This window comes from Lolium perenne, chromosome 3, assembly GCF_019359855.2.
Source record: "Lolium perenne isolate Kyuss_39 chromosome 3, Kyuss_2.0, whole genome shotgun sequence".
Lineage (NCBI taxonomy): Eukaryota > Viridiplantae > Streptophyta > Magnoliopsida > Poales > Poaceae > Lolium > Lolium perenne.
Window position 1 is genome coordinate 316,127,754 of NC_067246.2, and position 16,245 is coordinate 316,143,998.

Consider the following 16,245-nt stretch of genomic DNA (forward strand, 5'->3'; position numbering starts at 1 on the left):
ATTTTTAGAGGTGCAACACCTCAACATGAGAAACCGAGAAAATCACCAAACTCGAAAATGCAACAAGTGATCTATGCGAAATCCGTTTTCGATGAACTAGAGCTTGTCATGAGAATAAGCACAAGCTCTAAAAAATCCCATGGATAAGATCGAAATAACAACCAAGAGAGATGATGCAAGGATGCAAAGGTTTGAGCTCTCCGAAGGATACGATCGAGTTACTCACTCGAGAGCCCTCTTGATAGTATGACAACTAAACTATAAACCGGTCTCCAACTACACTATGAGACCGGTGAGAAAGAAACCCTATCAAGAGCAAACCTTATACTTGCGCATTCCACTTGAGCTTGATGATGACGATCTTGACCTCAACAAGATGGAACGCCTTTCTTGATTGTGCTTTCTTGACGAAGTCTTGTGGATTGCTCCCCCATAATCCACCATGGGAGAGCTTCTTCTTCGGTGCATCTTCACATATCCATGATCACCATATGGATTGCTCCCCCATAATCCAACATGGGAGAGCTTCTTCTTCGGCGCATCTTCACATATCCATGATCATCATATGGATGGCAAGACTCAAGCAAAGGATCTTTTAGAGATGGCTCATCTTGAACTTGCACTTCATTTCGTTGATGTCTTGAAGTTAACCTTGAGAGCTCACTTCATCTTCATCTTCAAGACATACTTGACACTTGATCTTCTTCATTTGCATGGCAAGACTCAAGCAAAGGATCTCTTCGAGATGCCTCATCTTGAACTTGCACTTCATTTCTTCATTCTTCATCATGTTGATGTCTTGAAGTAACTTAAGGGCTCACTTCATCTTCAAGACATACTTGACACTTGATATCCTTCATCAATTTCTTCTTCTTGCAACCTTGAAGCCAACATATGGTTCAAGCATTGCCTATGGACAACTCCTACAAATATAACTCAATGCAAACATTAGTCCATAGGGATTGTCATTAATTACCAAAACCACACATGGGGGCTCCATGCACTTTCACATGTCTCCCCGGTGTGACCCTAAGCCTAAGCCTAACCCTAACTGTAAGCCTAACCCTAAATAGTAACCCTAACCCAAAACTTGTGTGTGTCCACATGGTGTGTGTACACTAGTGTGGTGGAGTGTTGTTGTATCCAATGTTGAACCCCCGGGTGCGTCCGACTACACGCACATGCGCTGACGACACTTAGCCATGTTCGTATGTGAGGAACTCCCGGGAGGGGCTAACCCTGAGAGCATATGGGGTGTTCCTTGTCACCACTTGCCCCTATGACCTAGCAAAGCTCAAATGGAGGCATAAGTCCACCGGGGAGGCGACGCCGGTGCCCAGTCAATGATGTAGACTGCGTGATCAACAGAATCAGGGTTTCTCCGAAAATCTACCTTTGGAGGGTGGGATGCCCACATGGTGTGTACACTAGTGTGGTGGAGTGTTGTTGTATCCAATGTTGAACCTCCGGGTGCGTCCGGCTACACGCACATGCGCTGACGACACTTAGCCATGTTCTGGACGTATGAGAGGAACTCCCAGGATGCGCTAACCCTAAGGGCCTATGGGGTGTTTTAGCTGGAGAATGACCGCCGGAGCACCAAAATACCAATAAATCTTGCATGTGGGCCTAGTAAGCGTCGTGGAAGGTATAATTCACCAAATTGTGCAACACATGTCAACCGGTGTGACCCTAACCGTAACCGTAAGCCTAACCCTAAACCGTAACAGTAACCCTAACCCCTAACCCTAAACCCTAACTCTAAACTTGTGTGTGTCCACATGGTGTGTGTACACTAGTGTGGTGGAGTGTTCTTATATCCAATGTTGATCCACCGGGTGCGTCCGGCTACACGCACATGCGCTGACGACACTTAGCCATTTTTGGGACGTATGCGAGGAACTCCTGAGAGGGGCTAATCCCGAGAGCATATGGGGTGGTCCTTGTCACCACATGCCCCTATGACCTAGCCAAGCTCAAATGGAGGCATAAGTCTACCAGGGAGGCGACGCCGGTGCCCGGTCAATAATGTAGACAACATGGTCAGCCGAATCAGGTTCTCTCCAAAAATCTACCTTCGGAGGGTGGGAATGCCCACATGGTGTGTACACTATTGTGGTGGAGTGTTGCTGTATCCAATGTTGAACTCCCGAGTGCGGCCGACTACACGCACATGCGCTGATGGCACTTAGCCATGTTCTGGACGTATGAGAGGAACTCCCGGGAGGCACTAACACTAAGAGCGTATGGGGTGTTTTAGCTGAAGAATGACCGCCGGAGCCCCGAAATCCCAACAAATCTTGCATGTGGGCCTAGTAAGTGCCGTGGAAGGTATAATTCACCAAATGGTGCAACACATGTCTCCCCGGTTTGACCCTAACCCTAACCGTAAGCCTAACCCTAAACCGTAACCCTAATCCTAAACCCTAACCCTAAACTTGTGTTTGTCCACATTGTTTGTGTACACTAGTGTGATGGAGTGTTGTTGTATCCAATGTTCCCGGGTGCTTCCGGCTACACGCACATGCGCGGACAACACTCAGCCATGTTCGGGACGTATGTGAGGAACTCCCGGGAGGGGCTAATCCCGAGAGCATATGGGGCGGTCCTTGCCAACATATGCCCCTATGACCCAGCCAAGCTCAAATGGAGGCATAAGTCCACCGGGGAGGCGACGCCGGTGCCCAGTCAATAATGTAGACAACCTGGTCAGCCGAATTAGGGTTTGTCCGAAAATCTACCGTTGGAGGATGGAATGCCCACATAGTGTGTACACTAGTGTGGTGGAGTGTCGTTGTATCCAATGTTGAACACCCGGGTGCGTCCGCCTAGTAAGTGTCGTGGAAGGTGTAATTTACCTATGACCTAAACATATAAAATGTGTGCTAAAAGAAAACTGAGGGAAAGAAAGGGTAAAAATAGCTCTTTGCCGTGCACGATTGCATGACAAAGAAGCCTTTGCCGTGCACGGTTACACGGCAAAGAAGCCTTTTCCGTGCACCTTTGCACGACAAAGAAGCTTCCCGCGTTGAATAATTCTGGTAGGCCATTTTTCGCGGGTTATAAAATCAAATGGCGGGAAATTTTCGTGGTGAAATAGAATTTGGGGGTTCAAATCTTTGCCGTGCTTGACAGTAAGGCACACGGCAAAGCCCTGCCGTCACCACGGCTCCGTCAACTGCGCCATAGAGGTGGGCCCTGCCTGATGGTATGCTGTGTATTTTCTTTGCCGTGGGCCTTTTCTGGGCTTTGCCGTGAGTATTTCTTTGCCGTGTGTTATTTGTAGTCTTTGCCGTGTCATTTTTCTTTGCTGTGCGTTGTCTCTGGGCATTTGCCGCGCAATACTTCTTTGCCGTGTGCTCTAATTTGTTTTGCCGTGGTTGCCTTCTTTGCCGTGAAGCAACGCACGGCAAAGGTGCAACGCACGACAGTGATGAATTTTCCTATAGTAGATGCACCAATTGTTTAAAAAACATATTTCAAAATATCAAAAAATCTGAAAAATAAATCCAGATATTATATGCCCGCACACTAATTTCGTGAAAATGATGTTTTTTGTGACTTGTGTAAAAAAAGATAATTTTAGGTTCCGCAAAATAGCCTTTTACGAGATGTTGTTCTGTCTTTTTTGCACAGCCCATAAAAATTGTCCTTTTCTCATAAATATTTGTGTGTAAACATAGCATATCAAGATGTACACCTAGAATTTTTTCCACATTTTTTTAACGTTTAGAATTTTTTTAAATACATTATTCATAATGGTGCATTTGCACCTATAAGGTAAAACAAAATATCCCCTCTTTGGACCCTAACCTGCGTCAATCTCCAATTCTCGATCCCCTTTGTACCTTAACGGTTAAGGCTTGACGCTCAAACCCACGGTAACCTACCCAAAATGGAAGGAGAGACTCAGCCCCCGCCCCCACCCCCGCCGGCCGAAGTGGCGAGCGAGAACCCGCTGCCGCCTGGCGAGATGGTGGGCGAGTCCCAGCCGCCGCCGGGAGAAATGGTGGGCGAGACGCAGCCGCTTCCGGCGTGCGTGTCCAAGGTGCTCGACGACGACGACCTCCTCGCAGAGATCATCGTCCGCGTCGGGTTCCCCACCAGCCTCGTCCGCGCCGCCGCCGTCTGCAGGCGCTGGCTCGGGCTCGCCTCCGGCCGCGCCTTCCTGCGCCGGTTCCGCAAGCTCCATCCGCCCAGGCTCCTCGGCTTCTACCTGGAGCAGACGGAGTACTGGGACGGCACCGCGCGCTTCTTCCCGATGCTGCCTCAGCCCTCGCCACCGGAGCTCGCCGCCGTCGTACGCCGCGCGAGCTTCAGTTTGGACTTCTACAATGACGCACGGACCGACATGGTGGGCTGCTGGAACGGCAGAGTCGTCACCTGCTTGTTCGCATCTCATTTTTACAAGCGCAAGGAATTCCGAAGCGAGATTATGTATGCAGTGCACAGCCCGCTGTGCTCCGAGAGAGGTATGGCCGTCATTCCAGCATTAAACCTCCCAATCAGGAATGGCAATTTCTGCAGATACAGACAACTCTTCTCCAAAGAAGAAGGCCATGTTTATGTCATGATGGAGTCTACCAGGGATGAAAGGGAATCTACGATTCATGTATATATGCTGCAAAATGGTGATGATGCTTGGCGCATGCATCTTACATTGGCTGCTGACAACTTCATTTATACACTATATACCCCAAACAGCATTCTCGTTGACGACAAAATCTACATGCCAAACGGCTGGAATGAAATTCTTGTCTTGGATTTGACGGCCGCAAGCTTCACCACGATTCAGCTCCCAGAAGGGGTGGATTTTCGTGAAACAGGCACCACTATGTTATCGCGGGCTGATGATGCTTCTGCTGTGTACCTCATCCATGCCAGGGAGCTTCAACTTCGCATCTGGCTCCACAAGGGGGGCAATTGGTTGCTGGTGGATAACATTTGCCTGCGTGAAATGTGCACTCATTTGCTTGAGGATGAGCCTACTGCTCTGCTCAAGATAAACCATATGGGAGACTATACTGGTGAGTTTCTGTTTTTGGAGATTGGTCAATGCGCACACTACTTGGATGTAAAGTGCAGAACGCTGCACAAAGTGTTTGAGAGGACAGAAGAGGATGTGTATCTTGGCAGTATCTTTCCCTTTATGATGAGCTGGCCTCCCATTTTCCCTGCGCTCAAGGATGGTCCTGCAAGGTTTGTCTCTTTGCCTTTCGATGATCTGTACAGTGCCCTTCTTGAGGTTACATAGTCTTGCAATGTACATCGTGTGTCTCACTGTTGTATAGCAGAACGGTGTTAGGTAAATGATCGATTTCTTGGGCCATTTAAACAATACTATTAGTTGTTACGCGGCATTACGGAATGCTCGGCTTAAGATTGGTTCAGTTCTGTATTGATTCCTTGGGCCATTTAACGATACTAGTTAACAACATTAGTGAATGTTTGTCATAAGATGATTTAAAACCACTTGCCTACTAAGGAATATTACAAGGTATTTACTGATGGTCATAGTAAGGTGACCGTTTGTGCGTCATTGGCTAGCTAGAATGTGCATGTAGATAGGTAAGAGAATTAGAGAGATAGGTGTTTTGCTTACTGCTACTTGGATGACTATTTTATATCTAAATGCAACTACCAGCCATATATTGTCATCCGTAATAGGTTTTTGCATAGCTAGTAATATTATTATGGGATCAATTTTACTTGTAAAATCACATTTCGTAGTGCCCAACTGGCCATGGCTACTGTTATCGTTTTCTAGACGCATCACCCATACTAAAGTATCAGACTACAGCGAACGACTTCATGGAAAAACCTTGTGGCACCAGACATCAAGCTTCCTGAACTTGTTCTTCCCCCGTTGTAGTCTGACATAGTAATTTGTAGTGCTGCTGTAAAATAACTTGGTTGTTATTTTAGCACGGACCTCTCATTCCGTTATAATATCACAGTTATCTGAACTATCAGTGCAGAATTACAGTTTGAACCTACAGATGTATAAAACATCATGTATATATAAGACTAAAAGCTGAAAGATGCCTAGCCTTTTCTATCATGTTGACCAGTGTGTTTTCTTGCCCAGAAGTTTTGTCACAAACCCATAAAGCCTGGAATTTTAGCTTCATGTTTCTTCAATATAATCGTGCTGTAATTTTTTTACAGCGTACCTTTTAACAGTGAACCTCAAGCTTGTTTGTGATTCCTAATACTTTGTTTTTCAATCTTGCTTAGTTGATCGTATATAACCTTTTTCTCGAACACAAGTGGTAGATTTTACACTGGTACATTTAAGTGATTCAGATGTAACAATGAAAATTTCCTTACATATGCCGCTGCTAGTCCTAGCTAACCGTGGCTAATTTTTGTTTGTGTTGCATTTGTCATTCTATAATCAGAGTTCCATTCACTCTAAAATGGAAACATGACTGCTGTAGTTTTTGGAAATATGAGCATATTGCCAGACCCAATTCACCACTTTGATTTATGAGTGAACATGACAGTTAACTATTGATGTACTAGTCACTTCAGTTGTTAGTCCATTTGATATTTTGATGCTTAAGGTGACAGGAAATATATATTCTGGTGCTTAATTACGTCCATCCTGATACTACTGTTTTCTCTGATACAGCAATTCTATGTGAAGAACAAAGATAAGAGGAAACTTTTGGATGGTCGGCGACAAGGGCCACCATCCATGAAGAGCTGAGAGCTGAATTTCCTTAGTAGCAGTTCTTTAACTATGCTATTAATTAGGATGATACATAACTGGAAGCAGGTGTCCTATGCTATGGTATTGCAGCTGTTACCGACCAGCATATTTCTGTATCGCTAAGAAAACCTTTATATTCAGTAGTGGATTAAGTAGGATGATATGTAACTGGAGCAGGTAGTCCTTTCCTATGGTATTGTAGCTGTTAGCGACCAGTATATTTGTGTGTTGGTAAGAAGACATGTATGTTCTGTCATGGATTAACTGGAGTAGCAGGCAGTCATATCCTACGGTATTGTAGCTATTACCCTGGTTGCGAGCAGTGTATATTTATGTGCCGCTTGGAAGACCTGTATGTTGGGTAGCTATCCTGCCTGATTTGCTTGCCTTGCGCTCTGGTGTGGTTCCGCATCTGCTGCTAGCATGCTTGCTGCTTGTCGAATTTTGACAATTGTATTCTTGTTTAGTATTGCTTGATCGGTTTCAGTTACCTATGTGTTTCTTATTGTTCACCGTTGCCTTGGATTAGTTTGGACGAATACAGGGGCTTCAATATGGTTTTACACTTGGTTTGCCTTGGATTTGTTTAGATTGGCTGAGTTTCCTTTCTACAGAAACTATTTGATCAAACCATTTCATTCACTAGTATGAGACCGGTTCTATCAACTAGTCTAGCGACTGGGACTGGGAGACACCGTCTGGCAAACATGAGTAGAATGGTGAAGGACGGCAGGTGAGCGCTAGTGCTCTGGTTTGGGCTGGATTTGAAAACCAACCCAGCATTGTGTGTAGCTCTGACGTAGCAGTAAAAGAAACTTCGTTTGACACCAGAATCTGTGTTAGCCGAGATGCCACTTGGGCTAGTTCAGTAAGGAGTTGTCTTGGAAATGGATGAACAAGCAGTTGTCTGCGAGCCATCCATATTTCACCCCATGCTCTAAACAGATGTTACAAAAAAGAGTGGAGAGGTGTCAGAAATACAAATTCAGTATAAATGAGAAAACAGGCACATGCGACATGAATTCCTCGGAGAAACAAGTTATTGTTAGTTTTTTTTTTTCTAACCGATGGCGTTGCAACACATTAAAGAAACCGACACCGACAAACAGACATCAACAAACTCCGAAGTTTTATGAAAGCAATTTGAAGTCATCGTCTCTAGCTTGGTCTCGATGTTCTTCCATGTACCCAATAAAGAATACACACAAGAACATGCCTGCATAAATTTAATACCTCGAGGGTGTTGGATATATCACGAGCCACCCACCAGATATGTGAGAATCTTATACCGTTAAACACACGAACACACCTCTCACAATGATGTAACCATTGCTTCATAGTCGAAATGCTGAAGCAGAAGATTGTGATCATGTCCCCCATGATATTACCCGAAAGACCTAGGTCCACGGGCCCATGTGATCCGCAAACGGGTTGGCACCACCGAAGGTCCTATGATGCTCAACGCCCATGTAATCCACGACATGCATGTCGTCAACTCGTCGTTGCTCCTCTGTCTTACTCCCACCGCTCATCACTGAACTAGCGGTCGTTGTCGTGTGGGTGCTATGGGCTCCTTCGTTGTATAGCTGGCCTGGCATCAGCCCACCTACATCGAACCCAACCAGTTGTGCCCCATCTTGTGGCAGTCCATCATATGCTCTCATCGGCCCAAATGGGCCTGAAATAATAGGGCGGTCAAGCCCAACCATTGTGGATCCAAAGCCTGTGTGGGTGAAGCTAGCGGCATACGGCCCATACCCGCTACTTGTGGTCGCGCCCATTTGGGCCGCCTTCTGCAGGAGCGCCGTGGCAGACATGCTGGCTGGGCCGACCGGCGAAAACCCCATGGCGGCATCAGTCGATCCGCCTAGCCCCAGTGGGCTGAACTTGGTTCCGCTGAAACCGGAAGGAGAGGCGCCGAGGCTGGACAGCATGCAGCCGAGCGGATTGTCGTCGGCGGCGGCGGTGTCATCGGAGAACATCTTGAGATGCGGGCTCTTGATGTCCCCGACGAAGCCGGAGGTCTCGTCAGCTACGGCGTCGACGTCCATGTCCACGTCGTCGTTGTGGCTCGACGGCAACAGCATGAGGTGGTGGTGAGTTTGCTGCTGACCCTGGAGCGCCGAGGCCACCGTGGCCATGCTCATGGCGGGCTGCGGCAGCTTATTGTTCTCCTGCGCCAGCGCGTCGCAGAACGCCCGGTGCGTCACGAAGCTGTCTCTCCTGCGCACAAACCAAGAACCAAAGCGAAATTGTTCAGTTTGATGATGATCACCTCACCGAGGCTGATGCAAAGGATCACAGAGAGAAAGCGTGGCCAGCGTGCCGTACCTGGAGAAGAGGGTGCCACAGTCGCACTTGTACTCGCGGGTGCCGCAGACCTTGGAGTGTGCCTTCCAGTCCGAGTGGACGGCATAGCGCTTGGCGCAGCGGTCGCACTTCCACTTCTTCTCGCCGTGCTTGCGGCAGAAGTGCTTCTTGATCCCCGTGAGGTCGCCCAGTGCGCGACGAGGGTCGTGGTGCACGCACGACGGTTCCGGGCACACGTACGCGCGCTTCCGCGGCGGCGCGCCCTCGGCGCCGGTGCCGCGCTGCCGGAGCTTCCACGGCAGGTTGTGGCCGCGCCGGTGCAGCTGCAGGTTCTGGTCGCGCTGGAACCCCTTGTGGCAGATCTCGCACACGAACCGGTTCGTCGCCATCAGCGTCGTCGGCGAAAGCGCGATCACCTCCGCGCTTGGGTCTGTGTGTCCGTCATCACCGAGTGAACGCAATGCATTGTCAGTACTAGAAAACGAGTGTGAAGGCAGGCTACTTCTCAAATTTACATGATTTGCAAATGTAATTTACTAGTCAGTTAAATAACTGAAGGGCATGCACACAATTTTTGCAGAAACTTTCTTACGCAGTTTTTTACACTCATTGGATCGATAGCTAAAGCAGGTTTGCATTAAAGAACATCTTCTAGGTCGTCATTTTCTAAAAGAAATTCAAGGGAATTCTTGGTGTTTACTGAACCTACCCGTCTCATTCAGAATCGTACGAGCAAATCTATGGGCAAGTGGAGTATTCTTGAAACAGACGTACAGTATAAGTCTTGTCATTTCACCCTAGTTTTCAGTGTCAGGAGACTTGGACTGACTGACTAACAGTCGCTGCCACTATTGACTTTGCCATGTCAATAATTGCAGCCACAAGACCGATCAAGAAGAACACGAAATTCAGTCAAAAGAGAAGGAATTCAGCAACCAAAAATTTTCTGAGAACAATGAATTAGCAATTCAATTGAAGTTGAAACAGTACAAATCGGCATGCAATGGCTCAAACTATATGTGCATGAACGATAGATTCAGATGCCTCCATGCATACACGCACCTGGTGTGCCTGGAAGGCTTCTCTTCTTCTTCTTGGCAGCCGGCAGGGCAGGCGGCGAGGTTCCACCAGTAATCACGTGCTGGAGATCACCGTCGTCTTCACCAATCTCCGGAGGACTTGAAACGAACGGCTTGCCGTGGTATGGCAGCCGGCCGAATTCCTCCCCTAGCACCTCTCCCGTGTTGTTCACAGAGGAGAAGCTGTGTGTGCACTCCCTTGCGGCACCGCACGCCATGGACGGCGCCATGCAACTAAGCTTGCATCCTTGCATGAGCCAGAACACACTCACCAGTAGGCTGAAGAACTGCCCACACGATTGACCAGTTTCTCTGACTAGAATTCTGCTACCTTTTGCTTCTAGTGATGCTCCTGCAACTCTGTGTAGAGCAAAGGAAGTAGGTGAGTGCTCAGTGTGTTCGTGTGTGCGTGTGTGTCTCTGCCAAACTCCCTGTGACTTGTGAGTGACAGTGGAGAAGAGAAAGGGGGTTGGTCTTATATTTATGCCTTCTATTATCTATTCAACTTTTTTCACATCACCACATTACCTTTCAATGTGTGTTCCTGTCTTTATCTTTGTGTGTCAGTGCTGACCGGAGTGTGGACTTCACATGATAGTCCCTGGATTTTTCTCTCATGCACTTGTAATGCTTGATCTCTTCAGTAAAATCAGAGTTTTAGTCCTTTTGTCAAAACAAACAACTTAATTCAAGATTAATATTGCGGCCTGAGGAGTGTAGTGGAGACTGAAGAGTGTTACTGGAAAGATCTCGCACCGTAGTAGTTTTTTTCCTATACAAAAACATTGCATAGTTTGGATCTAGTACCTTCGTTGTTGCCACACCCTCGGGAGTAGAGACAACGCTCAAGCTTTTCCGGGAGGAGGGGTCTATATAAAACACTTGCTTCTTGCCCTGAGAGCAACTTGTGGTCAATTTTAGGAGCTTCTTGTTGCCTTGTTTTCTTGCCTAGGTGCTCCGTGACTCGTTTTCAATTCATAGGGAATCAATTGTTGATTTTAAAATGTGGTTACCGATCCCCAAAACCAATCTTCTTCCGTAGAAATTTACCACCATGCGTTTTTGGGTAGAGAATTGAATGTGATCTAGTTAAACATAGATATAGCAAGTCATAGTGCTAGTTTCTTAGCAAGTACTAGCCCCACAAAAATAATGATGTGGTAGCTAATTTAGGAGGAGAGAGACAATTACACTAAGGTAGATGGATACCCTATCATAGCCATAATACGAGAAAAATTAATGTTAAATAGATATTGTACTACCTCTATTTATAAACAGACACCTGCAATTTGTCTAAATCTAAATGTATCTAATCGCTATTTAGTGTCTAGATACATCTAGATTTAGACAAACCTCAGACATCTATTTATAGACGGAGGGAGTACATAATTTTGAGTTGAGATTCTACATATTAGTAAATACAATAAGATCATGATATTACTCCATGTATTATAGAGATAGTATCATAATATGATATCATATGCATGATACTAGTATAATACTACACACTATAGCTAGCTTAAACGGCTCTTGCTACGTTACCAAATTGATTGACCATGGACCTCAGGATTGGCTTGGAAATACAACGATGATGCATGGTGCATGCTTAAATTGGAGGATGAACCTAACATAAGAAACATACCAGGTTGGACACACCAACGGTGCTAAGAAGGAAAAAAAAAATACGTCAAATGTTAAGCGTACCGGTACTCTCCTCTCCCCTTGAACATGGCTGAAAAGTATTTCATAGACTTAGTCATCAGTTTGGAGCCCTGCTCCCCACCTAACCCTAACCCCTCCCCTACCCCCTCGCCCCACCGCCGTCGATGGTTGCCGCCGGGCCTAGCCCGCGCGGTTGATGGCGGCGGCGAGGCCCCCTCCTCGTGGTCGGCTGGCGGAGGTTCAGCGCCCCGCATGAGCAGGCTCCCCTCGCGGTCTTGGCGGCGGCGTCCGGTCAACGGCTGCGGGAGGCGCGAGCGGTGACTGGAGAAGCGGGCGGCGGCGCGTCGGGCGTCCGCTCCGCCTGGGCGGCTCCCCACCTAACCCTAACCCCTCCCCTACCCCCTCGCCCCACCACCGTCGATGGTCGCCGCCGGGCCTAGCCTGCGCAGTTGATGGCGGCGGCGAGGACCCCTCCTCGTGGTCGGGCCGGCGGAGGCTCGGCGCCCCGCACGAGCGAGCTCCCTCGCGGTCTTGGCGGCGGCGTCCGGTCAACGGCTGCGGGAGGCGCGAGCCGTGGATCGGAGAAGCGGGCGGCGGCGCATCGGGCGTCCGCTCCGCCTGGGTGGCTTCCGGGAGGGCGCAGGGTGCTGGGCGCTGGGTGGTTCGGCCAGCCGGGCAGGGGCCCGACCCCGTTTCGAGCCCCCCCTCGCATCTCCTCCGCCGAATCTCGCACTACCGGCAGCCATGGTGGTTGCTGGCCGCGGATCTCGCAGCGGAAGTCCGTCTCCGTGCAATCCTCAGATCTGGCCCCAGCGAGAGTCGTGGTGGCTGTGGGCTGCCTAGATCTTTGGAGTTGCTCACTTATCTGGTGATCTGCGTGGGCAGATGCCGGTGAGGTCGGTCGTCGCCTGTTCGGGAGCGGGTGTTCTGCGTCGGTGGCGGTTCTCGGTGCTCTGTTGCGGTCCGGCGGCGCGAGGAGTTTGGTTTCAAGGCTACGGCCTTGGTCGGTGGGAACCTTGGTGGTTGACGGGCGAGCCAGCCAGAGGTTCTGGTGCTGGTCGGTGGCCATGGTCATGCGGGCGACGTGGTCGCGGCGAGTCGCGTGTTGTGGCAGCGGTTCGGTCGTCGTTTGACGGCCTAACCTTATGTAGAAGGAAGAGAGGCCACGTCGAGGGGAAACCCTTGCCCGTTTGGGCCATGATGGCGATGTCCGTGGACGCCGTCCCCTTCTTGAAGGCGTCATGGGGCTTCTCTCCGTCTTTCTACGGTCTCCGGGTGAAAACCCAAGATCCTCGGATCGGGCGGTGGCGGCACTCCGGTGTCGCGATCTTCTTGAAGACATCGTCTTGGAGCCCACAACAATCAGCTCTCCGAAGGTTGTGTGGCGAAGGTGACTTCGCTTGGCGATCTTCGGCAACGCTTACTTTGTACCCTTCCCTTGTTGAGTTCCCTTGGTGCTGCCCTCTGGTGTGTGGGCAGCGTGGGTCCGTCCATGGTGGTGGTCGGCTTCCGGTGGCGTTTCCGCGACGGAGGGGTTCTGTCGACGGCATGCGTGTTCGATGGCTCGCTCTCGGGTGAGCTGAGCTCCGGCCCCACACTGTTGCTGTCCAACTCTACTCCGGTCCTTCATAGTCTTAGTAATGGCCGACCTTGTTGTCCGCTCTTCCGGTTGTAGCTTCTGTTGGTAGTTCGCATGGGTGTGTGGTTCATTTTGTAAGATGGATTCAACACTTTGTATCTTGTCGCAGTTGGTGGCTTTGTTAATTCAAAGTTGGGCAATTTCGTGCCTTTTATCTAAAAAAAGATATTTGCATGACATTCCAAACTATTTTATTTTTTATTGTTTGAATGAATTTATAAACAATCATTTAAAAACAATTATAATTTGAGCTATAGATATATGAAATAAGGTCTAAAATCTATATTCATGTATCTATGTACAAATGTAGTGAAGATCTAGAAAGAAGGTGAGACATTCAAATGTTGTGGTGGATAATTATTGGTTATATTTGCATGCCATTTCGATTATTTATGATAATATGTAAAATGGTCCCAAAAAACAGACACTTCCAATAACAACAACAACATCAAAGCCTTTTTCCTAAACACATTGGGGTAGGCTAATATTTTCAAGAAATATTTATGATAATATGTAAAATGGTCCCAAAAACTAACACTTCCCATCTCCATAAATATTTTAAATAAATTGGGCAAAGTTACAATAAGCACTACATAAAATAGAATCATCAAATGGAAGTTTAATGGAACTCAACAAGGAGGGCCAGGAATCTCTCATTATACCATGGTGAGCACGAATTTCGAGAAATAAATGAAGGGTGATGGAAACACCCACACTGATGCGTGTAAGTACAAAATCCACTCTCTCTATAATAATACTTGAATATGGACCTAAGAAATATGACACTTGGTATGTAATCATATTATGTGTACTTTGTGTCGCTGTAAAAATTGCAGATGATTTGGACATAGTTAGAAAATACAAGCTTCACAAAATGGACTCTTGAAATGAAAGTTTTGACTCAATTCTAACCATAATGACCAAATTTTTGTCTACACAAAATCAATACTCATCATTAGTTCAAGTATTAATATGAATTAACATTGCTACTAGGTGGGGGGGTAATTTGTATTTTTTGTTATTTGAATGACCAAACAGGGATTTTTGCGAAACAATTTGAAAAATATTTTGTTAATTATGCCAATATATTATGTACATACACTACATCACATTTGAAAGTTTGTGTATAAATTTTTTAAAATACAATTTTTTGAAATAAATGCGGCACAACAAGTCCCTACAATTGTTTTATTTTAATAATAAGAGAAAAAGTCCATATCCGTGAGAACTTGAACCTGAGTAGGTCGATTGTACATCCACTTTCCTAACCAAATGGATCACTTCTTAAATACAACTATTTGACTATTATCTATTGTTTAAATACTTTCTATGCAATTATTTAAACTGATTCTAATTTGTACGATGGATACGTGAATATTTCCAATAAATATACAAAAGATATTCACGTACCTAACTATAATAGCCCGTGCCATGCCGGTTTTGAACACTGAGGTACACAACAATCGTGAAGTTTGCACAAAGGCGGCAAATAAAAGACGCAAGGTATAAAGACATCAGGAAAAGTGCAATACAGAGCTTTCTTTCTCGTGGCACTTATGATCCGCCGCGTGCTCACGCGTGGCGGCACCAAGCCAATACACCTCACATCAATAGAAAACACAAAATTTATTATCCTGAGCACTGCATTTTTGGTAAGCATAAAAGAGTTAAATTCAATGCTTCCGTTCATAGTACTAAAGGGGTTCTAGATTATTTGCATGCTGATGTGTGGGGACCTTCCCGCAAGACTTCTCTTGGTGGTGCAAATTACATGCTTACTATCATAGATGATTACTCCAGAAAAGTGTGGTCTTTCTTTCTGAAACATAAATCTGATGTGTTTGATGCTTTTGGAAAGTGGAAAGTTATGGTAGAGAAGCAAACAAAAAAGAAAAGTTAAATTGCTTCGTACTGACAATGGCATGTAGGTTTGTTCTACTGTTTTCAATGATTATTGCAGCGACAAAGGCATTGTCAGGTACCACACCATCCCATATACTCCTCAGCAGAATGGTGTGGTGGAGAGGATGAACAGAACCATCATCTCCAAGGCTCGCTGCATGTTGTCTAATGCTGGTATGCATAGACGTTTCTGGGCTGAAGAAGTCTCCACCGCCTGTTACATGATAAACAGGTCACCTTGTATTTCGCTTGATAAGAAAACTCCTATTGAGGTATGGTCTGGTTCACCTGCTGATTATTCACAGTTGAGAGTTTTCGGTTGCATTGCTTATGCTCATGTTGATAACAGAAAGCTAGAGCCTAGGGTTGTTAAGTGTGTGTTTCTTGGTTATGGTTCAGGAGTTAAGGCATATAAGTTATGGAATCCTGAAACTAAGAAAGTTTGCATAGCAGGAATGTTGTCTTTAATGAGGCCATATTTTATAAGAGTTCATCTACAGATGTTTCTGATGCTATTGATATTTCTGATGTTTCTAATGATGAGCAAGAGGGGATTAGCGTGCAGGTGGAGCACGTTGAGGAAAAAGAAAGTGAAGTTGCTAAAAATGATAACACTGTTGTTCAGCACTCATCACCTGTTTTGCAGCAAACAAATAGTTCTATTGCTGCTGATAGACCGAGGCGTAACAAAGGTCCACATCCTCGTTTAATTGAAGAGTGTAATCTTGTTCACCATGCTTTGAGTTGTGCTGAACATGTGGAGCATGATACTGAACCTGCTACATATGCTGAGGCTGTTGCATTCGTTGACCGCGTGAAGTGGATTTCTGCTATGCAAGAAGAGATGCAATCGCTTGGCAATAATAGCACATGTGATGTTGTGCGCTTGCCTAAACAAAAGAAGGTTGTCCGCTGTAAGTGGATATTTAAAAGAAAGG

General features: G+C 46.6%; 2 protein-coding genes across 2 annotated transcripts; one reads left to right on the forward strand and one right to left on the reverse strand.

Moving 5' to 3' along the window:
- The first annotated feature begins 3,895 nt into the window (after positions 1 to 3,895).
- LOC127340304 (uncharacterized) lies at positions 3,896 to 7,079 on the forward strand. The gene is made up of 2 exons (XM_051366074.1): positions 3,896 to 5,199; positions 6,635 to 7,079. Exons 1-2 carry the CDS (start codon positions 3,896 to 3,898, stop codon positions 6,645 to 6,647), a joined length of 1,317 nt encoding a protein of 438 aa, XP_051222034.1. The 3' UTR covers positions 6,648 to 7,079.
- Positions 7,080 to 7,882: 803 nt separating this feature from the next.
- LOC127345558 (protein indeterminate-domain 7) lies at positions 7,883 to 10,541 on the reverse strand. Its single transcript, XM_051372045.2, has 3 exons — positions 10,088 to 10,541; positions 9,047 to 9,455; positions 7,883 to 8,938 (listed from the first exon to the last, which is right to left on the reverse strand). The coding sequence occupies exons 1-3, from the start codon at positions 10,356 to 10,358 to the stop codon at positions 8,113 to 8,115; spliced, it is 1,506 nt and encodes a 501-aa protein (XP_051228005.1). The 5' UTR covers positions 10,359 to 10,541; the 3' UTR covers positions 7,883 to 8,112.
- Positions 10,542 to 16,245: the final 5,704 nt, after the last annotated feature.

Coding starts and splice junctions, on each gene's coding strand:
- LOC127345558 (XM_051372045.2), bottom strand. CDS start 10,358: ATGCAAGGATGCAAGCTTAGTTGCATGGCGCCGTCCATGGCGTGCGGT. Junction 9,456..10,087: donor AAGCCTTCCAGGCACACCAG/GTGCGTGTATGC, acceptor ACGGACACACAG/ACCCAAGCGCGGAGGTGATC. Junction 8,939..9,046: donor TGTGGCACCCTCTTCTCCAG/GTACGGCACGCT, acceptor GTTTGTGCGCAG/GAGAGACAGCTTCGTGACGC.
- LOC127340304 (XM_051366074.1), top strand. CDS start 3,896: ATGGAAGGAGAGACTCAGCCCCCGCCCCCACCCCCGCCGGCCGAAGTG.